Raw genomic sequence first — 26,941 nt, 5'->3', positions numbered from 1 at the left:
GTTCCATTACTCATCATGGATTTTATGTCCCTATTAGATCATTAAACAACTGAAAATTACTTTTACATGATCTGGAGAAAATAGTAAATTATAATAATAATGGTAATAATAATAATGATAGGTAATATAATATAATAATGGCACATATTGTGTGCCAGGCACTGTTAATCTTCGCAGCAACCCTGAGAGGTAGTGGTGATGTATTTTCTTTTTACAAGTAAGGAAACTGAGGCAAGCATAGATTAAGTGACTTGCCTGAGGCCACATCTTGTCTAAGGCCAGATTTCAGTCTAGATCTTCTAGACTCTTTGCCCAGCACTGCACCACTTGCAATTATTTTAATGCAGTATAGCAAAGATCAAGTTGTCTGGGACTGGACAGGAGCAGATTATTAGAACAGTTAATGCAGTCCCATCACTAATCCAAGAGGTAATGTTTTATATCAAAAAATTAGAAAGACGAGAAGAGATTAATATACGTCTTAGTCCTCTCCCCAGACTGGCTCTATGGAAACACCAATTTCTCAGTCTTTTGTAGATCTTCCCAGAAGTTCTAATGGTGCCAGGTTCCTTGGCTTCTGTTAATGGAATAAATAAGTATGCATATGCAAATGTTCTAAGGTATAGTGTAGAAAGAGGTACCAAGAAGCCTTGTGGAAAGAACTCCAAAGGAGTCAATGAATGAAAGGAGGCGAAGGAAGTGCTGGGAAAAGGTCATGCCAAATGAGGGTAAAGCTGCAAGTACAGTTTAACTCATTGTCCCCTAGGTCCATTATGAGGTCAGCCTTCTGAAAAAAGCTTTGACTTTGTCTTTTACATTGCATATGAAGGCTGTGGACTTGGACTATGAGACTTGAGGCTGTGGACTTGGACCTAGAACTTGACCAAGAGTCAAGAACTAGTTCTGACCTTTCTAGCACTGTGTCCTGGACCAAAATCTCTTTGTTTCTCTGAGTTTCAGCTTCCTTATTTGTAAAATCAGCCACTTACCAGGGTTATTGAAGAAAGCCTTAAAGCACTACATCAATGTGAATTGTTACCATTTTATTATATTGCCATTATTACTACTATTAATAAAACCTGCTTTGTGTAAGTCATTTATAGGTTCTATACCTGGGAACCCTTGTCCTAAAGCAAGACCAGACCAATATCTACAACCATGCTGAAGAGTTTCATCATTGCTGAATAGAAAAGCTATTATCCACTTGGCCCTCTGGGTTTCCTCAACAGCCTTAACAGGTTTCCTTTGGTGTTCCTATATCACTTGTTCTCTTTTTCTACAGGCGAGGAGTTTGCTCTATCAATTTCGCCTCTTGCCCCGGATCCCATGTAGTCTACATGACCTCTGTAAACTCTGTGGGACAGGCATGTGGGATAGTGGTTATATCCCTGCTGTGGAGTGTACCGGGCACCACCCTGAATCTGAGAGTTGTCCCTATGGTGGGACAGTGGAGGAACCTTCTCCAAAATCTGCCAGTGAAGGCAAGAAGGGCCCCAAGACTCGAGAGGTCTTCAGCTTCCGCAAATAGGACCAATCCATAGAGCTGGAGAGAGGTTGGAGGGGATGTTTCTAGGGGAAATGTCTAATTCAGGGCCATCAGAATTAGATAAATCCTTATCTGATAATAGGGTATAAGAAAAGAATAAGCAGTGTTTACCAAAAATATCATGGAAAAATGGAGAATTTTTCTTTTTTAATGGCAACATCAGAAACCAGGAGAAATAGGAATGAAGATGTGACCACCAACTCAAAGAAAATTCAACAGAATGACAGAATAAGGTAGCAGAAGAACTTTTCTTTCCTGTTTGAACTGAGGAGTAATTTTCAGAATAATCCACACCCCCATCACTGACCCAGATTCATTAGCAACTAAACTTCAAACATAGAAAGACAGGTAGTAAGGAAGACCAAGCTTTCTATATTGGAAAGCATATAGATTAAGAGCAGTCCTCAGGTGAAATCTTGAAGCTAAATCTTTAAGTGATCTTTCTCTCTGTCTCTGTCTCTCTGTCTCTCTCTTTCTCTTGATATATCATGCACAAATTTTCTTTCTTGAAACCAAAACCTACTGCCTAAGTGACTTCCAGTTTGAGCCATAAAAGTTGTCACTAAAAATAGCCCAGTTGATTGGGGGATACTGAGACAGTGTAGGACTTGGAGAGTTTGTGACTTTACAAATATACCACTAGCTTTTTATACTTCCTTACATCTAAAAGAAACTGCCTCCTCTTGAGTCAATGTATGATTGTATGATTCATCTCATTTGGCTTCTTTCACAGAGCTAACAGGTTTTCTACATAAGAGTTTTGCCTGCTTCATTGCTTAATTCCATTATAGTAGCCAAATGGTGTTTGAATGAGCAAGAGTATCTTGTGTGATTGTATGTGTGTCTATATGAGTCGTGGAAAAAAGAGAATTCATTTAAGGGGAATGACAGCTCTCTTTGAGTGTCCTTCTCAAAAGTATTTGCCTACTGCTGGGTGTGATCCTGACTTTCAAATAGCCAAATATTGTCACATAGTATTTAGTATTTAGGACTGCCTCCATTTCCTGTGTCCTCCCAATCCATTTATTCCTAGTATAAAAAGATTGGGCTATATGTCCCTGCTAGAATTTGGCAGTAGAATGGCATAATCTGTGAGAATCCTTTTGGTCATCCTGAAAAGGAATAAGAGTGCCAAGTCCCTTCACTGAAAAACTTTGCTTGAAATGGTGGACAAGCAGACCTCATTCCTCATTGATGCTTTAGGTTCCAGCTTCTGAATAAAGTATTTTTTTCTACTCCCAGTTATATAAGTTGAAAGGTTAAGCTGAATTGTATCATTTTAAAAGATCCTTATCAGCAATAAAGATGAAGTTACCAGCTGCTTTGCTTTTCATCACACTCCACATTCCTGAAATCCAAAATCCATTAGAGAAGGGACCTTAAGACCAAAGGCTGAAATTAAACCAAAATTTCAAGTTTTTCTCCCAGAACTTTTTTGGACATAGTTTTAGAATCATCAGATCTGGATAAGCCTTTATTACCATTGGGGAATATGAGTCTGGGAGTGTTGCAGTTGAACTTTTTTGTAGGAAAGAGGACACACCAATTATCTTTATTTTGTACTAGAAAATTCCCGTAAGACATATTTCCGCTGAAGAATATTGATTTAAATTACCTGTCAACTTCTCAGGGAGGTTTGAGAGATAGAAACACAAAAGCAGTTCAACTATATTCATCCTTGTCTACTGCCATTGTCCAGAGAAGAGAGATCCTCGATCATGCAATAATTGGTTCACCTTCCAACTATTTTGGTTTTCCCCACAAACACAAAGGCTCCCTTCATAATTTGGATCCCTACCTCTTTTCCCCTTATCCATGGAAGGAGCACTTGTTTGTGTTGGTACCATGTGCCTTCAAACTGCTGCCTTCCATACAGCTGCAGGTTTCCAGTGACCCAGTGATGGAAGAGGCTTGTTGGTATGCCCAGACGGAAAGTATTCATTCTGAATTCTGCCAACTTCTCCACAACCATAACCACAGAACTCCATTCTCTACAACCACCCAAACCAGCTGACTGTTTCCCATTAAGGGAATGGAAACAAAGCGCCACCTGCTGTCTGCCTTTGTCATTACCACATGGTTTATACTCTGGCCCTCGTGGATTGGGGTGGGGTAGTTAGCCCATTGAAATTTTAGCCTGCAAAACAGCAAGGGTCTGTGAAATCACTGCTGTGGCAAGCTCAGCAGATTTGCCTAGAAAAATTCTTAATATTTGCTGCTATAGAGAGGCCTATGGAAAAGCTCCTCTCATACAACTTACTCGATCTGGATACAATTAGGAGTAAACCAGTCAAAAACCCTGGAGCAGCTGTTGCCCTAGGATTATTCCCAACCAGCAAAAATCATTAGAGTGATAATTCAGTCATTAGACTTCTAGCCTTTCCACCATCAGAATGTGCAAATAGGGGTTAAGAAGTCCTCTATTCTCAGTAATGTAGCTTATTTAACTCATTTTTTAAATGTAGCTTAATTTTATTGGTTGCCTTGTGCGTGTATGCGCATACTTAAAAAATTTCAAAGCATTCAAGCCCCACTAATTTCTGCCATTGATGTTACACAAATTTGTTTCAAGGCCCCTGGGAGAAGAATTGTAACCTTTGATGTATGTGAGGAAGGGTATACTGATGCAGAGGGGTGGACAGTTTATAGCAAAGAGAGTGTTTCTATGAAATCTGATTTACCATGCTGTTCAGGAAGCCCATATTGATGACACTTGAATGGTGAAGATCTAGAAGGATGGGAAAAGAATATTGCTGAGTTAAGGACTTTGCATTCAAAACAAAGTCATCTTGTTCCTGGGAAAGTCTTTAAATTTGTTATGTTGGGTACATTGCTTGAGTTTTTCTTCTAAGCTAGAGAAACTCAAACCTGAAATCACAACACTTAGATCTCTGATTTCCCTTTGAAAAGGTAGTAAATCTCTTAATAGGTTTTCCTCAGGGAATATTAATAGCAGATCCTTCACTAAAGGCTTTTTTGGGAAGTCCAAATAATCTTTTTTTTGGCAAAGTTGTGAAAATGCAGTTTGAACTCCATAGTCTCTGAAGTTTTATGATTGTTAATTGCGAATTATTTCAATGGAATGCCTAATTTATTATATTGAAAATTGAATAAGATAAGGGTCATATAGATTTTTCTGTTTTGTTTGGAACATTGTCATAAGGATTGATAAGATGGCTGTTGCATTGTCCACAGGATATGGGAAGAAGAAAGGATATGATAGGATGATCAGACTGGGATTGATGTATGAAGGGGTTACATTCAAGTGAGTGATTTGCTATATTATCACTCATGCTCTGTAAATCTAATTCACTTGCTCTCATTTCAATTTTATAGGCAACATTTGACTATAAAATTCTGGGCAATTCCAGAGCAAGCCTACATAAATATTGATGGGAATAAAGAAGTTAGGAGAGGACTTGAGTTTTCTAGGTCTAGGTCTATGTAGATTCTTTAATATCTTTTTAAGTAACAATATATTGATGAGACTGTGATCAATCTCATTGTAAGATTAGAACTTCACTGATAAAACAAAAAGCAAAGTCCTGTCTGAATAAGTGATTAGGAATATTCATAAATAAGAATGGCTCAGAATTATGTGAGATTTAGTTTTGAAACATAAATCATTCTGAAATAGTAGGCCACAGAATTAATGTTTGGGAAAAGAAAAAACTGAGAAGCTTAAGAAGAGAGATAAAAGAAAAAATGGCTCATAGTTATTTATGTCATTAAAATCTAAGGGCACTTAGAGTCCTACCTCCCTGCCCCCAACTGTCAATGGGCATTAGCAGGGTTGCACTGAACTTAGATGAATCACAGAGAATGAAGTGTCCCATTTAGTTCACTGATCTCCTCAGGCTCTCGCTTGCTTTGGAAATCCATCAGTGATTGGTTAGTTCTTGGATTGGGAATGAATTATCTTTTGCAATACTAAAGGAAGGACCTGAACAAGTTCCTCAGGCAAGTGATAGACTCTCCTTTTGTTGGAGAACTTTACCATACTGCTGAATCTAAAACCTGACAGTCTATATTCAGCCTCAGAAGGTGGCAATTCTTAAATTGAAGCCAAAAGGACTAAGTTATTTTGTTTTATTTTTAGACATGAGAATTATAAACAGTATTCATCATGACTTCCACTTTACAAAGAAGGTTAGTTGACATCGGTGTTAGTGGAAATGGGTGTAAGAGACATTTATGTTTGGAGCCAAAAGAATTTTTTTGGAAGTCTACCCCTACCACCTTTGTGTATGATCTTACCTTGAGATGCATATCACCTTTTTGCTTCAGCTTTCTCTCTAAAACCTTTTCATTCTTTCCTTCCTTGAAACATATTCATCCTTTATAGGGATGTGTTATAATAAATAAGCTTAAAGTATTAACTGCTTCAACGGTACTGTTGAAAACTGTACAAGGTTATGATTTCAGAACTTGTGATGCTATAAATTGGATGGATGGATGTGCTTACTGTGTACCATAGTACTATGCTAAGTTCTGAAGATATGAATAAAGATAGGTCTTTATTTTAGAATTTACATTCCAATTGGGGAGTGTCACCTTGGAACACTTTAGGTCCAAAAGTTGGATGATGAATCTGCCCAAAGGGGCCCAGTACTAATAACAGACCTTATCCAAAAACAATGGCAGACTTGATTTGGTCCCTCAGTGGGAGGATGGGAGTAGCAAGGTGCTTGGAACTGTTCTAATTGGTGAGGACCTTTCTTGGATTACTATTTTAAGAGATAGGGTCCTTTAAGAGATGAAAGAGACTTTAGAGTTCTTCTCTGTTCACCCCTCTCATTTTAGAAGATGAGGAAATAAGTCTGAAGGGAAGTCAGTTAGCAAAACTGGATTTAGAACCCAGTAGCAAGTAGTTAATGAATATTTGTTGTGATTTGAGATGAATTGAACTTATGTTCTATGTGGACAATTAGTCCTTGAAACTAAGATTGAAGTCTTGACTTCCAGTCACTGGAGCTTCAGTTAGTAATTGGTCAAATGTAAGCACAGTTATCTATTTCTCTGATTTGAGCATAACTTAACAGTGAGATATTATGACTAGAACATTCATTTGGTCCTGTTTTGGGTCTGGTGAAATGATGTAATCATTTTCACTCTCTGTGAAGTCATATTGTTCTAGATCTTTGTAATCTCTAGAACTCTGATCTAAATTCAAATTCTAACTTGGACATGTAATAATTTGTGACCCTATACAAATTAATTGTTCATCTTTCTGATATTCTTTTCATTGAGAAATGATAATACTTGTACTACCTCCCTTGCAAGGTTATTGTGAGAAAATCACTCTGCAAATCTTTAAAGCACTATATAAAAGTTATTCTCCTGACATCTATTCCTTTACCCTTTTATGACAACAGTGTCTCACAGATGGGGAGGGAAGCTAAACGAGGACAGCTGCATAAACTCTCAGCAGAGTATTAATGAAATAGCTCAGTGTGTCTTACTAGGGAAAAGACCTTTGAAGAGCCATAAGTCTTGTTCTTAGTTCCTTCTCTAGAATCTGGAAAAACCTATTTTGTTGGACCTCTATAGCCTCAGCTCCAGTTTCAAGAAAGACCTGAACATCATATTTGTGATTTTTTTATTTAGAAGCAAACCAGGTTAATATGCCTCTTAGAACGTTTTTTGTTTTGTTTTGCTTTGTTTTTTTTAAGAGGGATTGAGTTTAAGTGGAATCTCAACTATTTTCTATTGCATTTGTAGAAAACAGAAGCTTAAATATAAAACTAAAGAATTATCAAATGAGAATTTGTGTTGAAGGATATATACCTACGCTAGGTATATTATCAGAATGCTGTTGGATATGGCTTTGGGGCCTAGTTGAAAAACACCTACAATACAGAAGGCACTAAAACAAACAAACAAACAAACAAAAAAAAGACTTTCAGAGCTCTAATAGGTGGACTCTTTCTGGTTTCAAATCTAGCTCTTCCCACCAAGCTGCCTCAACCTGATTTTATCCCAGTGGTTATAAGATTAAAAAAACTTGGCTTCTTTACATAGGTGTAGAATAAACATTCCAGGGTTGGCTGGCCAGGTATCCATAATGTGTTCAACTTCTAGAAGCAACAGGTTATTACATTTCTCTAACAAAGAGGTTTTTAAAAATCCAACAACCTGGTCCCTTGGGAAAAATAGCTGCTCTATCACACTTACCTTAAAAAATAACCCTGTTTTTAAAGCATCCCCATCTCTAAAGATACTAACAATCTTTTGTTTGAATTGGCATATTTAGCACGTCTTGGCCATATTCCAAATGGAGTCATAAATTCAGCAAGTGTATGAATGGTGATCCTGTTCCTAACATGTTATCTCCCAGAACAAGCAGCCATATAATAGGGTTCCACTTCTGCAATACCTAACAAGTCATATAATTGTTAAGCATTCACAAGAATGCACACACAAAAATTGTGAAAAGGGAGAATAGAAAATGACAACTTAGAAAGTACCAAAAAGTTCTACTCCCTTTCCCACCACTCATCAGTCACTGAAAATAAGCCCTCAGAACAAAATCTACAACTGCAACCAAAAGGCCTCTCCTGGAAGGTCCAATGGACTGTGGGGGTTGCCTCTAAATGATATCCCAATCCAGACACCTGAACAAACAAGACTCAGAAATTCCCAGTCCTGTCTCTCAATTTGAAGCCACTGTTTTACCTTTTGAAGGTGAAGGCCAAGGCCAGTTGAGAAAATGTTGTCAGTTGTATGAAATGGACTGAACTCTGATGCAATATCCCCTTAATCTTGTTCCTCAAAGCTTTCTTACTGCTTACTGATCATTTGAATCATAGATGACATGCTCTTTCAAAGCCCAGCTCAAAAACAGCTTTCCCTGAAAGTTTCTCATTAATCTTATCAAATGGCACTTTGTACTCTTTGTATCATTCTGTTTGATATATTTATGACTGTTTTCTTTCTCTACTAAAAAATAGGATTACCATATAGTAAGTTCCATGGAATAAATGGACAAGTTTTGAGTCTTTCTTACTGTGTGGAGAACTGACACATGGTAGAGATACAAGTAGTTCCTATTCAAGATAGTTCTTTGTCCTCAAGAGCTCACATTGTATTTTGGAGGAGTCAAACCATAAACCATGTTCAGTTTATGGGTAATGGAAAAACCAAGTATAATTGTTCAGTTATATTTGACTTAATTATCCCATTTGGGGTTTTGGAAAAAATACTAGAGTAGTTTACTATTTCTCCAGCTCATTTTACAGATGAGGAAACTGAAGCAAACTGGAGCTTCAGTTAGTAATTGGTCAAATGTAAGCACAGTTATCTATTTCTCTGATTTGAGCATAACTTAACAGTGAGATATTATGACTAGAACATTCATTTGGTCCTGTTTTGGGTCTGGTGAAATAATGTAATCATTTTCACTCTCTGTGAAGTCATATTGTTCTAGATCTTTGTAATCTCTAGAACTCTGATCTAAATTCAAATTCTTGACTTGCTTAGGATCACACAACTAGTGTCTGGAGCCAGATTGGAAGATTCTAGGCTCTGCACTACATGCACCATGTATCATCTAGCTGCAGTAGTTACTTTCAGGGGAAATAGTAGCTAGGTGGGAAGGTCATTGAGGAATCTTAGTAGAGTGGTTGTTCTTTTACCTACCTACCAGGGATGTCCTGAGATAATCTCTAACACAGGTAAGGAAGTGAGGGTTGATTTCCATCTGAGAGTCACCCTATTCCTGGTGAGAACTGGTCATTTGGATAATGACAGAAGAAGAGAGTGATTAAAAATAAAATAAGTATCAGAATCGGTTCTAAGAAAAAGATGTTACAGAATTTCAAGAGACTTCCTCTTTCCTTCAATCTACACCAGGAATATTGGTTTTAAAATGTGCCATGCAATAACTATAACTATAAAAATTATCTGCTTTCTTTGTGAAGCACACTAAATACCAAATTAATTTTTGCCTACGTGTAGAAATACGGGTGAAGCAGAGTTTTAGATTAAGCTGATTTAGGTGTAGTTCTAGTGAATCAGAAGGCAGTACAGAATTTAGCAAATTACTGACCAATTAGAAGCAGTTCAACAGATTTAAGTGATTTAAGAACAAATTTCAACCCGTATGTGTGTTGTAGACATCTTTGGCAGTGTGGTAAAGCCTATGAACCTCTCAGAATAGTAGTTTGATATACACAAGCAAAATACAAGAAAATTTTTTAAGAAAAATTTTTTTAAAAAGAAAATTATGTGCCAAAGGATAGGAGGTGGGAAACTTCATGGACACACAATAGGTAACTTTGGCTATAAAGAATATTAGGAGCCGACCTCATGTCTTAGCAGATTACAAGTACATTGTCAGACCAGTGTAGTTAAAACAGTTGTTTTAAAAAGCTAATGTAGTACTGGAGCATACAAGAGCTAGTAAAATATTTTTATGCAGTTTACCATACTGGTTCTTTCTAGTTAAGAAATTCTATGCAATTTACACCTACACATTCTTAGATTAGTTGGGACAAATCAGGTCCAAGAAAAAAGAAGCATGAAATGAGATGCATGAATGAAGGTTTGAGGAACTGGTATTGAGGGATAACAATTAGTTATTAGATAACATTAGTAAAATAATGACCAGTTCTGTTTTTCTCATAAGGAGAAAAAAGAAAGTCATCTGTTGCTTTAAAAGACAGGAAATAGTGTTCTGTTGTTACTAGGAAATGTATGAGTAAATGTGTAGAGAATATATATAGAGAAATGTATTTTAAAGGCTGGAGTTTTATTCTGTGGTTGTATGTTTAGTCTTTGATATGAATATAGTCTTTTGGTTAAATTGACAGGATGTATGTATGTTTGTGTGAAAGATGTATTTCTCAGGATATTTTATTACAGAGGCAGAAGTTGGAGTTGGAAGTTTTTTTTTGTCTTCCATAGCACAAGGACTTTGCTTTATGACTCATAGGTAGTTTTTTTCTATAAAATGAGAATGAAATAAATCACTGTTCTCCTGCTCAAATTTAAAATTTCTGATGCTGGAAAAGATTAAAGATAATCTAGTCCATTTTTCAATTTGCAGGTAAAAAAACCTGAGTATTTATAGGTGTTAAGCAGCAAAGCCAAGATTCAAATACCAGCCTTCTGACTCTGAACTCTAGTATTCTTTCTATTGAACTGTCTTGATACAATAAACAACAGACATTCTGGAATAGTAGGAATCTTGAAATCAGGGAATCAGCCCAAAAGATGGCAAAATGGTTAAATAGGTCTCTGCAACCAGACCAGTGTATTCCCACAATTGTTAGTCCTTCTTGAAGAGAGGGCAGTGGTGATGGCAGAATGCCGGTGATGTCTTAGCTTGCTAGTGAATGGGTAGTTAGTGAAACAGTTTCACCTCCAAAGTCATCAGAGTCCAGTGATGATGCATTTGTCAAGGTGGCTGGCTATGGCTCCCTCACAATATGGTATTTTCCACTGTGCTAGACCACCATTGCTTTTGAAGTCTCTCCTCAAAAAAAAAAGTGTCAAAAAGAGTTTATACTGACTACAAAGTGTCTGGTTGTCCTGAGGAGGTCTCACCCAATAGCCAAGAAAGCCTTCTGCTCTGATGCTAAACAGTAGGTGTCCACTGGGAGCATGTAGCATTTATGGGCCAGGAATGTACCATCTTTCCTACAGAGATTTTGTTTTCTTTGTGGTTTCCCAGAAAGACTCCAGGTCAATCTAGGGTGCTTAGGAAAGGCTCCTCCTAACAGAACATTAGCCAAGTGAGTGAGCATGCATACAGGACTGGCTTTTCCAAAGCTTCATGACAGTATTAAAACTAACAAGTACAGAGAACAGACCTTTCTCTGTAGTTGAGATAATTCTCCAAGGGGTAGAATCCAATAAGAAGCTCCCTGTGGGTGTGTAATAAATGATCCAAGATGCTAAAGATACTAAGTTTTGGCTTGAAGCTGAAATCCAAAAGAACCAAAGACATGCTTTTCATGAAGAGAATGAGTTTGTCTAACCTCAGTACCAACTTCACCATCTTGAGATCTGAGGATGGCAGATGTGTTGAGTGTTATATGAAGAAGTTATTCATAGTGTGGCATCAGAGTGACAAGGAACTATCCTTCAATAGTGTCCACCTCAGCTCTGTATCTGTCGTTTGCCTCTACTCAGCACACCACTGAGTTTTGATGCCTGGACATAAAGTCCAGGATAGCTCTGGAGACATCCCGCAACCCGCCCCCCCTCAGGTGTTTAAAAAAAAAAACTGCCAGGGACTGGAAATAATTTCTTTCAGATCCTGGAGGCCAATATGGAGTTTTCTGGTGTTGTAAGTAGTTTCAGATTATAAGCCTTTCCAGGGCTTAGGAAGCCAAAGCCAAAGAGCTAGAGCTGTCTTAAAGCTTAAAGTACAACTAGCTACTGAATGACCAGTTAGAACTCAACTAACAAGCTTAAGGAAGAACAATCCCATTTAATATCTTGGATCTGAAATTAATTCAGAATGCCAAAGGTCCGTTCATAGGAGTTTTTCTCTTGTATATATTTCCCAAAGGGGACAGGATTCCATATAGACGGATCAGAGTTAATTGTATGGCCCCTTAATTTTCTAATGTTAGATTCTATACACAGGATTTTGGAATACTGAGACATTTCTATTTCAGAAATCTTTTCCTTGGGCAAAGTAAACTCTGAATTCCTTTTCATTTCTTGAAAGCACATTTTACTCGAATTATGAGGATCCACTGGTATAGAAGGTGAGCAGAGAAATCTTTATGCAGAAATTAGTTCTTTAACTTTGTTACTCAAGTCCAAGTTGCTAGACTTATAACAACTCTAATAATAGTGCCCATGAGCAATTGAAGATGATTTCAGAACACCTGTCATTTGGAGAAGGGTGATCCCTGAGCCTGGCACATTTTAAAGAAATGAGATTGAAATGGAATTTTCCCTTCCGACTTTATTTTCCATAATTATAATTAATCTGTCATAAGTGATTTGTCCATGCTGAAACCTGGAATACTGATATTTCTTAAATATTATTAAACTTCAAGCTTAATTTAAACTGGATGAATATCCCAATTCCACATATTTGTCTTCTTCATAGACTCACTAATTAGATGGGCTGAGGGGAAAAGACAATACATCCCTTTTTGTTCTTCACTAAAACCATCTTAGATTTCTGTCTAGCTTTTTAGGGCAAAACTTCAAAAGCAAATTCTGGGAATGATGTCACACTGGCCTACCATCATTGCAGTTCTGAATTTCCCTGGCCTTATAATCTGTAGTAATATTTTTGGTTTTTGTTTTAGTCCTTTTCAGTTTGGTAGCCAGAGAAAGGAGTGAGTGGGTAGGAATGGTGATTTAGTCCTATTATAAAAAAGACAGTTCCTTGATACCCTGGTTAAAAGGGGATCTTAATGCTGTCAGTGCCTTTTCCATTTTTCCTAGAGAAGCTGCTTTTTTCTCTTTTTGATTTCATAAGCAATAGGCTATTTCTCGGGGGAGGGTGGAGTGGGGAATGAATGCGTGGGTGGGGAAGAAAATACTGCACACCTTAATAAGCATATTTAAGTGTTGAACTGATATTTGCGCCCAGACAGAACAGGTTGCTTTTCCACTGTCCCAGTAAAATCGTGGACTGAATTGCAGTACTTGCAATGGAAGCTGAAGAGAACACTAGCCTGTTTAGGTTTTTTCCCCTCTGGAATAGAACTAGAATTACTTCTCCCTGCATGCTCACGATCTCCCCACCCCCAAAGGCCAACTGATTTCCTTTAATAAAGGTGCATTTTCCAAAAGAAGGCATATCTGAGGTTTGCCTATCCTCCGTAACTGCCACGGCCTCACAAAAGGGGGACCACAGGAAGGGTGGAGGCTTTTCTCCCTAGAGCCCAGCTGCTAATCTAATAATGTCAGGTTTGCTCCAGATAAATATTAATAACCCCAGTGACAAAGTAAATTTGGAAGAATCTAATTAAAGGGATGTTGTGCGAGTTGGCAGCCTCTCTTAAGTAATCGCTTCTCAATGAAAATAAGAGCAGCAGAAATTCGAAGGAAAAGCATTTAGGTCCCTTATGCTAGGCCAACCTGAAAAATGAAACTTCCTGGGCTCAGCACTATTGGTGAGACTGTAGGGGCTGCCTTTCACCCAGTGCACTCAACAGGGGACTCAGAATTTTCTCTCTAGGGCAGCCTTTAGCCCCTTGCACAGGGAATTATTTTTAGCTAATCCTAGTCATTAAAAATCTCTCACAAGGTCTTGTGCCCTAAGTCCAGTGGGCTGTCTTCTCCCTACCTGCCTCACCTACACCCCAATGCATATACATACACACAAGGAGGTGCCAGTCTAGCAGAAGTCACATATACCATACCTTCTGGAATTCTTTCTGTCCACCTTCAACAATCCCTCCCCCTCTTCCCCATCTCTTTCACACACACACAGAATTCTTTGTCCTCAAATTCTCTTCCTGGATCTGTGGGGACCTGGGAAGCCCTTAGAAAGATAATTTGGGTTGAGAGACTCCAAATGTGACTCTCTGGTAAACAACACAATTTCCAACCAGCAAAGAATTTGACTGGCTAGTACAGCTATTTCATAAGTTCAGTTTGCTTATCTTGGGCAAAGTCCCTATTTCCGGTGCAAGGGTTAGAGTTGGTTATTCTGGAAGCTTAAGAAAAAGAAGTGCTGCTTATTCTAGAAACCTAAGAGAAATCTTTGCTCATGTGAGGGATTTTTCACTGGGATTTTTACTCTTACATACATACACACACTCACACACTCTCACTCTCCAATCGCTTCCAGTCACTGTCAGAGTATCATTTATTTTGCTTCTTTGCTTGAATTAATAACAGTATTTTGATTTAATCTGCTTAGTTTAGCAGTGCTTGAGCTGTGGGTGGGGGAGGGGAGCTTGGGCTAGAGATGAGCCCATAGGAGAAAGAAAATGTGACCATTTTCAGTCACTAAGCAGGAATGGCAGCCTAGGCCGATACTAGTGCATGGTTAAATCTCCCCATTCTTCTCTCCCAGTCAGTACTGTTAGCAATGTCCCTGCTTTCATGTTCTGGCTGCTTAAATTGTCTCTGCTTCTTAGTCCATTTTGCCAGTGAGTTTCTCTTGTTCTTTTAATTAGGTAATGTCATCTGCTTCCTCTTCACCACTTCTCTTCTCTAGACTGTTCCCAAGAAAATGCTTAAAAGTTGGAGAAGGGGTGCCGTAGATGGAAAATGTGATAATTAGGGGACATCTTAAGGAATTCAGCCACTGAGGATAACGGGGGAAGAACCTGATGTTACTATAGGAAGTTTGATAGGGAGAAGAAGGTATCAGGGATAGGTAAAAGGAATGGCATATTTGGTCTTGGCTGTGGACTAGAACCCCAGCAGGATTCTGAATATCATTTTGCAGTGGGATCATGTTTTATCCTTGTATTCTGGAGCTATAATACAATGATCTAGACTTGTGATTTCCCTAATGTAGGCAACTCCCAGGTGCAGTTTGGCAAGTCAGCAGCTCATTTGTAATTTAGAGAATTGCCTAGAGCACTGAGGTTGTGACTTGAGCAGTATTGCAGCCAGTATGTGACAATGGTAACTTGAAACCTTGTCTTTCTGGCCCCAGGTACAGATTCACTATATATATAGTTTATTTTTTAACTAGATCACAAGAAATCCACTTTGATTCATTCTTTTATTATTATGAATGGTTTTGCATTGATATTTTTCATCTCAATCAGTAACCACTTATTAAATATATGGTGTATGCTAGGATTTGCTAAGCCTAATAAAGGTAAAAGACAGTCCCTATTTCAAGGAGCTCCCTGTCTAATAGGTGCAATGACACACAAACAACTGTGGATAAACAAGCTATACAAAGGATAAAATATGATTAGAATCAAAATCACAGAATTATTCTGCATCAAAAGACCAAAAGATATCTAAAAGTATGTTATTTACTATAACGTACCCAACTAGATTTGAATTGATTAAGCAGAAAAGGTGTCTTCCAAGCAAATAATGACATTTTCTAAAATCCTTAAAGACCATGAGTTTCAAGCTACTAATTAAGTAACCTAGCCTCTTCAAGCCTTAATTAAAACTTTTCCTTAAAAGTGGTGATAATACTTGACTTATGTGAAGGCAAAGTTTTAAACCAAGTTGATTTCTAGGTATCCCTTCTACCTTTAGAATTCATGTTCCTATAAAAGTCAGGGTCCTATCTCTCTCTCTCCTTCATTTCTACCTTATTATTGTTATTTAGTCTTTTTTCAGTTGTTTGACTTTTTGTGACCCTATTTGGGGTTTGCTTGACAAAGATAATGGAGTGGTTTGCCTTTCCTTCTCTAGCTCATTTTACAGATAAAGAAACTGGGGCAAGCCAGGGTTAAGTGACTTACCCAGAATCAAACAATTAATAGGAGCCTGAAACTAATTTTGTAGTCAAGAAGACTCATCTTTCTGATTTTAGACACTATTCACCCAATATGCAAATGTGAAATTAGAGAGGGAAGCATATATAGACGGACCACCCAGCTTATACCCCTTCCAAATACCTCTCTCTGCAACTCATACTTACATATTAGGTCCTTCAGAGAATGACTATACCTCAGGTTCAGAGTACTCTTGAGAGTCTACTCCCAAAATTAAAGAGGCAAAACCCATAAGCCCCAACCAATATATTTATCTTTAATAGCCAAAAGGTACAGTTCACTAAAAGCAAAAGGCATTTACTGAAATTGCATACTAAGAAAAGTAGCTACAAAAACCTTCCCCAAATCTGAGGTGCACTGGGAAGATTGGGTATCTACAAAGAGTCCACTAATAGAAAAGCAATACCCATAGGGAATCCACCTCAGGACATGACAGGGCCAGGTATCTTTTATTTATTTATTTTTTTAAATGTCTTCACATGCTTGTTACTCCCTCTGCAGAATATTTGCTGTGCAGGTCACTCGGACAGGCTTCCTGGACCTGCTCCTCCCTCCAGCCAGATGCAGAGCTTGCTCTCTGCCAGACATAGTTTCTCTAACATGACTAACTCTGCTGCAAGAAAACATTGTTTGTGGGAGAAGAGGAGCCAAAGCTCTTCTTCCCCTACCTTGCTCTCTGGAAGAGGCAACAATGAAAAAACAATGAGTAATTGCCTTTCAGGAACTGGATTCTTGATTCTTTGGTTACCTCTCATCTTGAGTGTCAAATATGATTCTCAGGACTGACCAGAAAAGCTGACTAGCTCACTTTTAAAAGACCACCATGATTGTAGCAGATGCTTCATGTTGATGGGGGAGTCCATCAAGTTGATGGGGAAACATTCTTATCTCCTAAAAGGGCTATTTCTCACCCTTTATAGTCTTTGAATAAACCAGATGTTGCAGTGGGTAAAGTACTAGATCTGGAGTCAGGAAGACTCATCTTCCTGAGTTCAAATCAGACACTTACTGGGGTGTGATCCTGGACAAGTCACTTAACCCTGTTTGCCTCATTTTCCTTATCTGTAAAGTGAGCTGAAGGAGGAAATGGAAAACCACTACAGTTTCTTTGAAGAAAATACCAGACACAACTGAACGATAAACAATAAGTCAGAAATGTTTTACACCTATATGAAGTGCAAAATCATCCATTTAAAATCTGAGGATATTTTTTATAACATGCAAATGTAATGATTTCAAGTCTGAAAGAGACAAAGCTTTTATACCTCATTGTCTATTTTACCTGTTCTTTACAAGCTAAAATCTCATGAAGTGAGGGGGAAAGGTGGAAAAGAACTCAGTAGATCCCCTGCGGTGCTTTCTGCTCAATACACACACCCTCCCAAACACTTGGCTGTCTATTGTGGGTACATATATTTGTATGTATTATGTATATATATATTTGAAGACAAATCATATGCAAACAAATATAAATTCATATAAGGAGAACAGTCTTGACAGAACATGGTAAAGGAGTGGTCAGTGCAAGATGAGGTTTAAAAGGAAAAGATTTCTGGAGGTTGAGTTCTGATTTAGGTTTTGGAGATGTGAAAGTACAATTATCTTTTCCATATAAGGACTTTCCTTATCATGATTTCAATATATCTCAGGGTGACGTAAGAAATTAAATGGGAATTATTGGGGATGGGGAGTATTGTGGAAGCCACAGATGATACTTGAAGACCAGCAGATGATACAGAAAAAGTGTAGAAACTCGGATGCATAAAGTATAAAAAAAGTATCAACATATTTCATCTTTTAAAACCATAATAATTCAGACTTCTCTAATACAAAGCAAAGGTCAAAAAAATTTTACTTGTATTTTCCAAATCCTGGAGGCACCAACCCTTAACTCAAGAAATGTGGAAGGGATATATATAACAAAAGGTCCATGGAATGGTAGAGAGATTTCCCTGTATGTAAAATGTAAGTTGTCAGTTTTCTGATCTTGGCTAAGGAATATTTTAATTAATCCAGATGACCCTCACTAGTAGGTCTCATGAACGTTTACTTCCTGGTCTGGTGTGATTTTACAGGTCCCTACCCACTCCTAGCTACCTAATTCCCTGAAGCTGGTGCAATACCTTTCTGATCTTACAAGCAAGGAATTATCCTGGGATCTCACGGGTAACATGAAATCAGCCTTTTCTTAGAAGAGAAAAACATCTAATGGCTTCTACAGGGACCTCCTGTTTGTGTACTAGAGGGAGAACTTGGGCAAGGGGGAGGGACCCAGGAAGGCAGAAAAACCCTGCACAGAAAGCAATAGCCTAAGATGTCATCCGTGGCTTCCACAACACTGTTGAAGAGGCCAGCCACAGTTAAAGTCCTGGATACCTAATGGTGCTCCAAATACCCAGAGCCTAATAAAGGAGTATGTGAAGACCCTGGATTGAAATGTGACTACATAAGAGAAATCAGGAAGCCAACCTGAAAGAAATATAACCAAAGCCAGCTTCCCTTTTAATTGTATTTTCATAGGAATTTTCTTTCTTGCATTACTCATTTAGCAGAAGGAGAAGTAGAGCCGAAGGAAGTTTGGGAAAGTTAGTGGGCAGCGAGACTTGAGTTCCATACTGCGTGAAGCCTTTTACTGAGCGCTAGTTGAAGAAGTCAAAGAGAAAGCAAGGTACCTGATCTCTGGCAATTTACAATCCATTTGTATAAGAGAAGAGCAGGGAACAGTTGGGAAAAGAGTATATTTGATGGACAAGATTGCACGAGTTTCTTACTTGCTTGTGGGGTGATGATTTGGCCTGGTTCCTCAAGAATTCCCAGGTTTCCTTCTTGATTTGAAAGTAATGAAGTGCTGGGAAATATAATGAAGTGGTGGGGAGAAGGGAGGGAATTGGTACAGGAATGTTTCTACATGATGATGCAATGGAAAAGGAAGGTGCAGTGAAGGTGATGCAATGAGGCTTCCCCACTTGGCTCATGGTGATATGCAGACTTACTGGCAGCTCATTGCTGTCCCTAGCTCCTGCAGTCTCTTGCTAGGTCATAAGAGGAAACAGCATTTTCCCAGAGGTCTGGGGAAATGACAGCAGGTGTGTGTCAGGGCCCCAAATTGCCATGTGTATTTACACACTTCTCTTGTGGCTGGTGAGAAAAGGTAGAACTGAAGAGCTGGGTGAGATTGCTCTTAGGATACCAGGCTGGTTGGGGAGAAGGAAAGTGGAAGAAGACATGTTGCTGACACCAACTGATGCAAGCATTGTGCTAATAACTTTAGGGCAGTCTGGTGAAGGGACTGAACCTCTCTGTGGGAAAGTCCTAGTACCTAGCCAAACTCAGTGAATACATTGGGCTTGGAGGGAGAGGAAAGGGGAGGAATTTGTACAGATATTCAATGTTTTCTATTGTTAATATTTCCCATTGCCCAGTGTATCAGTAATATTGGGAAATGCATAAAAATAAAATATGTAGAATCACAAAGGAAACCAGTCATATTGAAATGCAATTGACCAAAAAACTTTAATTCACAGATCTGAAATCTACAGATCCCTGCTATATGTAGTACTTGGAAAATAGTAATAAGGATACAATAAGAGTACAATACAAATTGTCTCATGATTATCAAAGAGCAATATTCTGTGGGGCAGCTCACATTCCCATTGAGCATAATTCAAAACAGTAAAAAACGAAGTAAAAGGTAAACATGGGTAGGTTCTTGGTCCTTACTTCTCATATCGGATTATGGAATAGATAGCAATAAGGAGGTGGTGTAAGATTTCCCCAAGTGGTTCAAAGTGATATATGTTAGTGATGATCCCCTGCGATCACCAACCCACACACACAGACTCCATGGGGACACTGTAGTGAATGAGGTCTGGCCTTAGAGCTAGGAGACCTGAGATCAAGCGTCCATCTCTGATTCTTACTAGCAGTGTGACTTTAGGAAAATCATTTAACTTCTTTGAGCCTTAGTATCTTTATTTGTAAAATGGAAGTTCTTGTACTTCCTACCCCTACTAATAGGATTATTTTGAAAAAAGCAATGTATGAATATTTAAGTATTAGAAGAATGAGCCATTATTTTCATCAAATCCAATACAACAGGTATTTAATAAGCAATGAGTACATTTAAAAAAACGCCCCATATTAGGAAATAGGAATTCATTCACTGATGTGTGCCTCTTCATGACCTATGGGCCATATCATACCTTCTATCCTTCACTATCTCCTGAAATTTGTGTTATGTTCCTGTTCACTGTTTCATGATACTATTTGCATATACCATGGAAACTTTTTCTTTTTGAACATCAAGGTCTTTTCCAATGTTTTCTCATGTGACCAAAGTATTTAAGTTTAAGCTTTAGTGTTTGACCTTCCAGTGAATTGACTTATTTAAATCTAAGGGATTTTCAGCCTTCTCAACAGTGAAAATGAATAGTCTCTGCTGTCCTGTTGTAGACAAACTGGGACCTGGGAAATATCTTGGCTTAAAAAGGCCAAAGTCCCTCATTTCATTCAAAGCCATCACCATTATTCTGACGACCTATATCTTGTCATTGGATTCTGATGACGTTGGAGGAGACAGTGGGGCTAATAACTTTCCACAGTTCTGCCTCACTTCACTTGCAAGTCAAGATATCCCCCTCTTTATATCATTGGTTTTCTTTGAGAATGAAGAACCCAACAAACCAGGGGAATACAATATGTAACTTTTTAAATTAAAAAAAAAAAAACAAAAAACATGTGTTTGGTACTTGGAGGAGGGGATTTAAACTAACAAAGGAATTAGAAGACAGGACTTGAGCTTTGAAGAAAATTAACAAGTCTTTTGGAAAGGCCGAAGTGAAGAAAGATTTCATTGTAGAAAGGAGGGGACAGTCTGAAAGCCTAGAAAGGAGGCTAAGTATGGAAAAGAACTCCTAAATATATTAGAAAATAACTGCTATAAGGTGGGACACAATACTAATAGACTGACGAACTCTAACCAGCAGGAATTGTATGCTGTTCTTTTATAAGAATTAATAGTCTACCATGGGACTTTTGACCCAATGCCTTGAAACAACATGATAACCAGTGTAGGGGGAAAAGTACTAAGAATGAATATTTGACCTTGGCAAAGGTGCTAAGCAACTGTAGCATCTGGGAACTGAGGAATAGCCAAATATAAATAGTGGTTTTTCTCTGGTGAGTATGGGACATCTCTCCTATGTCCTTAATACTACTGGCTTTTCATGTTTCGGATCCCATCCAGAAAGTGAAATTCTGGCTATCATTTTATCACCATTATTTAAAATACTCAACTCTAGCAGGGTCCTTGAGGATCATCTAGCCTGAGCCTTTCTTTTTACAGATGAGAGAGATTGCTTGCCCAAAGCCACACAGCCAATTAGCAGCAGGACTAAAACTCGGGGCTCTTGAGTTCCAATCATGTGTTTCTGCCAATACCCTATCTTGTTTTAGGGTGAAAGGTTTGATCTCTGACTATAAAATAGAGCAAAGCTAACTGATAACTGCAGGGATCTAGCTCACAACCTTGGCCTTATCAATATAGCACAGAATACATGTGTGGATGCACACACACAATACACGAGTGAATGACAAAGCTAGTTTTCCCCCCAACTCCTTGAAATCTGTTCTCCACATTTGAACTGAGTTTAAAAAAGAAAAAAAAGGGAACTGGTTACATCTTTCCTGCTGGTTCTTCCAGCCCGTTCTTGGGTCCCAGAGAATATTCTATAATCCTTAAAAAACTAAAGGAATTTTTTAGAATGGTGGCAACTTCAGCAGAGCAGGGGGCCTGAGCTAAACAACTTAAGAGCCCACTCTCACTCCTTTCCTTTTGTAGGGAAAAAAAAAAAGAGCCCAGAAAGGTCTTCTGATATTTAATGCAGTGTTTTTTTATCCTTTTCATTTAAAAATACCTATTAAGTACTTCATATGTGTAGTGTCATAGACAACACCAGGAATACAAAAACTTAAAAAAAAGAATGAGAATCTCTAATCCCAAGGAATTTGCACTGTATTGGGGGAAAACGATATATACACAGATAATTAGATACAAAATAATTTCTCAGGGGAGAGACTAGTAACTGGAAATGTTAGTTTGGGCTTCCTATAGGAGATGGCCAATTGAGTTAAGTTTTTAAGGAAGCAGAGGTAGAGAGAAGGTATGAAAGACAGAAGGAAAATCATAGATGGGAAAAAATGAATAATAATTGGGCTGGAATATGGAGTCTGTGAAGGATAGTGCTGTACACTAATTTTGGAAAGGTAAGCAAGGAACCAGATTATGAAAGGTTTTAGAAGTCAGGCAGAGGAGGTTATGTATTTTATCCTGGAGGGAAGAAGGAACCATTGGAGTTTCTTAGTCCAAGTTGTGACATAATTATCCCTGTGCTTAAAGCACATTTCTTTGACAGCTATTTGGAAAGTGGATTGGAATAGAGACTGACTAGAGCCAAGGAGAACTAGGAAGTTATTGCAATGGTATAGGTATAAGGAGGACCTCAGCTAGGGTGGTGATCATGTGATTGGGGAGAAAAGGATGGATTTGAGATGTAGTGGTGGTAGTAGAATTTACAAGGCTTAGAAACTGATTAGAAATTTGGGTTGAAACAGGGTTTTGCAAAGGTGAATGTGGAAAACTATCTTTGCATGTATTTTTTTAAAATGCTGTTTTAAAAAAATCAGTAATACTAATGAGTAATTGGTCGTGAACATGCAACTTTGGTATTGGAGCATTCTTATAGAAATGGCTATGAATACAGTTTTATTGGGATCTGTTAACTTAATGAGGAAAAAAAAACCAAATCATTATTGAAGAAAAATGAAATTTGAGTTGAAGAGAAAATGTCCAAGGAAAGGACTATACTATATGTGTGCATGGAGAGAGGCATTTGGGAATGCTAGTCTCACTTGGGGTCCAACAAAAGGGCTGTTTTACAATTCTAAAGAAAGAAATGGAAGAAGGAAAGAAAGAAGAAAGAAAAATTCAATTTGAGGGAGAGAGAAAAGTCAAGGATGATCCAGATAGCAAATTTAGAAGACTGGAAGGATGGTAATGCTCTCATTAGAAATAGAGAGGGAAAAGACAGGGATTGGAGAAAAATATAATGAATTTTGTTTTACTTGTAGTATCCATTGGATGTCTATTCAGTCTTTTTTTTTTTTTTTTTTTTCAATCACGTCCAACTCTTAATGACTCTATTGGGGTTATCTTGACAATGATAGGGGATTGATTTGCCATTTGTTTTCTTCTCTAGCTCATTTTACAAATGAGGAGATTGAGGCAAATAGGGTAAAATGACTTGCCCAGGATCACATAGCTTATAGGTCCAGACATCCACTTAAAGATATCTAATAAGAAGTTGCTTATTTGGGACTAGAACTCAGGAGAAAGAATGAGGTATTTGAATCTGAGAATCATCTTCATAGAAATTACTACACTATGCTGCTTCTAGTTCATTATTTTGGCCAGTCTGAGCCCCTATATCTAAGGCAGGAATCTGTAAATGTACCCTGTGAGACTGCCGAGGGCATAGAGTCAAACTTTTAAAAGTTCATCATTTCCTAGGTCATTCCCAGGGCTTGCCTTTCACTTCTACTCAGCACACCATTGTTTCCTTAAGGGGAAAGCTTCCCTCAGAGAACAATGCACTTGTTAAACTAGGGAGATGGGGGTGATATGATAGATTTAGAGAAATAGTACCTGGATTTGAATTTCAGCTTTGCCATCTACTACTTGTCTGACTTGATCAAATGACAGATTGCCTACGGCCCAGTTTTTTCATTTATGAAACAAGATTGGACTGGACGGGAAGTCCTAACTATTTTTATATCATGGATCCCTTTGGTAGTTTGGTAAAGTCCTAATGTTTTTGAATGCATAAATAAAAATACAGAAGATTATAAAGGAAACTAATTATATTGAAATACAATTATAAAGTAAAACACAACCAGGTTCATGAATCCCCCGATTAAGAATCCTTAGGGCAGTACATCTTCAAAGTCTCTTTTAGCTTTGTTACCTATGATCCTCTTGTTTCCCCAAGACCTAGAAATAAGGGGAAGAATGTACTCTTTCTTTTTTTCTGGGAAACAGACTATGCAGATCCAGTGATCCAGCATTCCAATGGCTAGCCCAGTATGCTTGGAACTGAAATGGGATGCTAATCTTTCATTCCTTGGAACTCTGGGCAAACTTTTCCTCATCCAAATGGAAAATTGGTCATGAGATTGGAACAGAAATATGTGCTGCAGGTTTGGCAGCAATGGCTTACTGGACCTTCAAAACCATCTGAAAAAGGGAACTACGAAAGATGGAAACAGTGGCCCTGTAAAATACTGTTGGTAGAATTGTGAATTAATTTAACCACTCTGGAAAGGAATTTGGAATGCCGGAAAGGTCAATAAAGTTCATACCTTTTGACCCATCAAGTTTACTAGTAGGTTCAAGAGGCCAAAGACAGAGAAGTTAGAGGCATAAACATATATATATATATATGGATATAGATATGGTTGTGGAAATTTGTAGTAGCAAAGGAACTGGAGCAAAGTTCAGTTGGATGAATAAATTATGGCAAATGAACGAATGAAATGTTATTAATTAATATTAAGAATGAGTGGATTTTCATAACCAAGAGGCATCATGATTCAATGGGAAGGCACCAGACTTGGGATTTAAAATCATGCTCAAATTCTACCATTGTCACTATTTACATAGTTTCTGAACAAGTGACTTAAACTTTTTGAGCCTTAACTTTACTCCTCTGTAAAATGACAGTTGGATCAGGTGAACGCTTAACTTCCCTCCCTAAATCTGTGATCTTATAAATGGTTGCAAGCGCCAAGGGCACAATGGCTATGATTCTGTGTAGATTAAAACACTAAAAAGCTGATGAATTTAGATGACATGAGCAATTTCAATTCAAAAGACCCAATGATGAAACATGCCTCTTTTCATTAGAGAAGATTGAGACTTTAGGTACATATTGTGGTGTATACTATTAAGCTTGATTTTACACAACTGATTTTTCTTCATTACAAAGGAAGTGTGTTGGAGCTGACTGAATCTATAGAAGTCATCCCATGGATCATTCACTCAGAGCTCTCTTGGAAATTTCTGAGGACTGCAAAGACATGATGACTCCTTGCTTGGGATTTTTTTTTTTTTAAATAATTATAACTTTTTATTAACAGAACCCATGCCTGGGTAATTTTTTACAACATTATCCCTTGCACTCACTTCTGTTCCGACTTTTTCCCTCCCTCTACCCCCACCCCCAGATGGCAAGCAGTCCTATACATGTTAAATATGTCACAGCATGTCCTAGATACAATCTATGTGTGCAGAACCAAACAGTTCTCTGGTTGCACAGGAAGAATTGGATTCAGAAGGTAAACATAACCCGGGAAGAAAAACAAAAATGCAAAAGGTTTACATTCATTTCCCAGTGTTCTTTCTTTGGGTGCAGCTGCTTCTGTCCATCATTGATCAATTGATACTGAGTTAGATCTTCTCTTTGTTGAAGAAATCCACTTCCATCAGAATACATCCTCATACAATATTGTTGTTGAAGTATATAATGATCTCCTGGTTCTGCTCATTTCACTTATTGCTTGGGATTTTCTTGCTGTTTGCCCTTTGCTTTCAAAAAGGACCAATTTTGTCATAGGACAATGTCCTGATTTGCTCAGGAATTGGATTCAAGTGAGGCAAAGTTGCACAAAGTCATCTACCTCATCCTTTCTTCCAGTATCTAAGTCCAGTCATAAGACAAAAGTCAAGCGAACTGGCAATGGCCAGGATGAGGCAGAAGACCTTGGTGTCTTGGATGTCTTCCCAAGCTCTGAGCACTCCATAGAGCCTGCTTCATGACCATTAGAACAAATTGTTCTTATCCACCCATTTTACTGAGGGGAGATCTTCACATGCTTAGAGGAAACATCCCCCTAATCACTGTAAGAGCTAAATGGTTCAATGGATAAAGCATTGGTCCTGGAGTCAGGAAAACCTGAGTTCAAATTTGGTCTCAAATCCATACTAGCTGTATGATCAGTTTCCTCATCTGTAAATATGATCTGGAAAAGGCAAAGACAAATCAACTCTAGTATCTTTGCCAAGAAAAATAGCATCACGAAGGATACCATAGAAATGAGTGAACAGAGGTATAAATAAGCTTTTAGGAAATGCTTTTGTTTATTCATACAAGTGACTTGCCTAAAGGTATCTATTCTTGGCATCTATCATAATACAGATAGTGTCTTTAAAAAGTAACTCAAATAGAGAAAGGGAAAGAATCACTTCTATAGGAGAGTTGAGAAAAAGGAAGTCTGAGAAGTTGATATGAAAGGAAGAAGCTCTGTTAATAATATTCACCTCTGGTTGAAAAAAGCATTAGTTAATTCCCTGTCTCTTCCCTTCTTTCCCCAATGTCATCCTCCCATACACATATATGTTGTACATGTGTGATCCCACACATTGGCTGGCTAGACCTTAATAACTTGGTCATTGGTGGGGATAATTAACTTCTTGGATGCTTTGCCTCTTACGGTGACCCAAGACTGGAAGACTGGAAGATATTTTAGAATTGCATGGAAAATCTTTGTTTCCTATAGTGGAAACCAAAAGTTGTCCTTTAGTCCTTTTTTGTTCTCTCATCAGGTGCCTGTCCCCCACAAAAACAGAATGGGTACAAATGATGTGAATTCTAGGCATGGGAGACAGTGAATTCAAAGTTATAGAAACGGAAAATAAAGTATTCTGTATGAGAAACAGAAAGTACAGTTTGAATAGGTTGTAGAGTGTATAAAGAGAAATAATGCCTAATAAGACTGGAAAGGGAGATTAGGACAAAGTTGAAAGGTTTTAAATGTTGAGACATTTATTTGTCTCTTTCTAGAGATTTCATTTTAGAGATAACAGGAAGTCGTAGTTTATAGGGTAAGAGAATGATGTGATCAGACCTGTACTTGAGGAAGATCAAGTTGAAAGGACTTTCTGTTCAAT

General features: G+C 38.0%; 1 protein-coding gene across 11 annotated transcripts in view; it reads left to right on the top strand.

The window, feature by feature from the left end:
• TBC1D16 (TBC1 domain family member 16) overlaps window positions 1–25,138 on the top strand; it is a 118,630-nt gene extending 93,492 nt beyond the window's left edge. For 9 of the 11 annotated variants that reach the window (XM_023502691.2, XM_023502689.2, XM_012548645.3 and 6 more), the window contains one exon: window positions 1,283–8,547. In XM_023502691.2, coding sequence (XP_023358459.1) covers window positions 1,283–1,528 — 246 coding nt within the window. In that variant the 3' untranslated portion in view covers window positions 1,529–8,547. Of the gene's footprint in view, window positions 1–1,282; window positions 11,371–24,980 lie in introns of those variants that run through there. The other 2 variants (XM_031965584.1, XM_012548647.3) reach the window with 2 other exon arrangements.
• Window positions 25,139–26,941: the final 1,803 nt, after the last annotated feature.

The sequence above is a fragment of the Sarcophilus harrisii genome, chromosome 4, assembly GCF_902635505.1.
Source record: "Sarcophilus harrisii chromosome 4, mSarHar1.11, whole genome shotgun sequence".
Lineage (NCBI taxonomy): Eukaryota > Metazoa > Chordata > Mammalia > Dasyuromorphia > Dasyuridae > Sarcophilus > Sarcophilus harrisii.
This window is presented reverse-complemented; position numbering and strand designations above follow the sequence as displayed.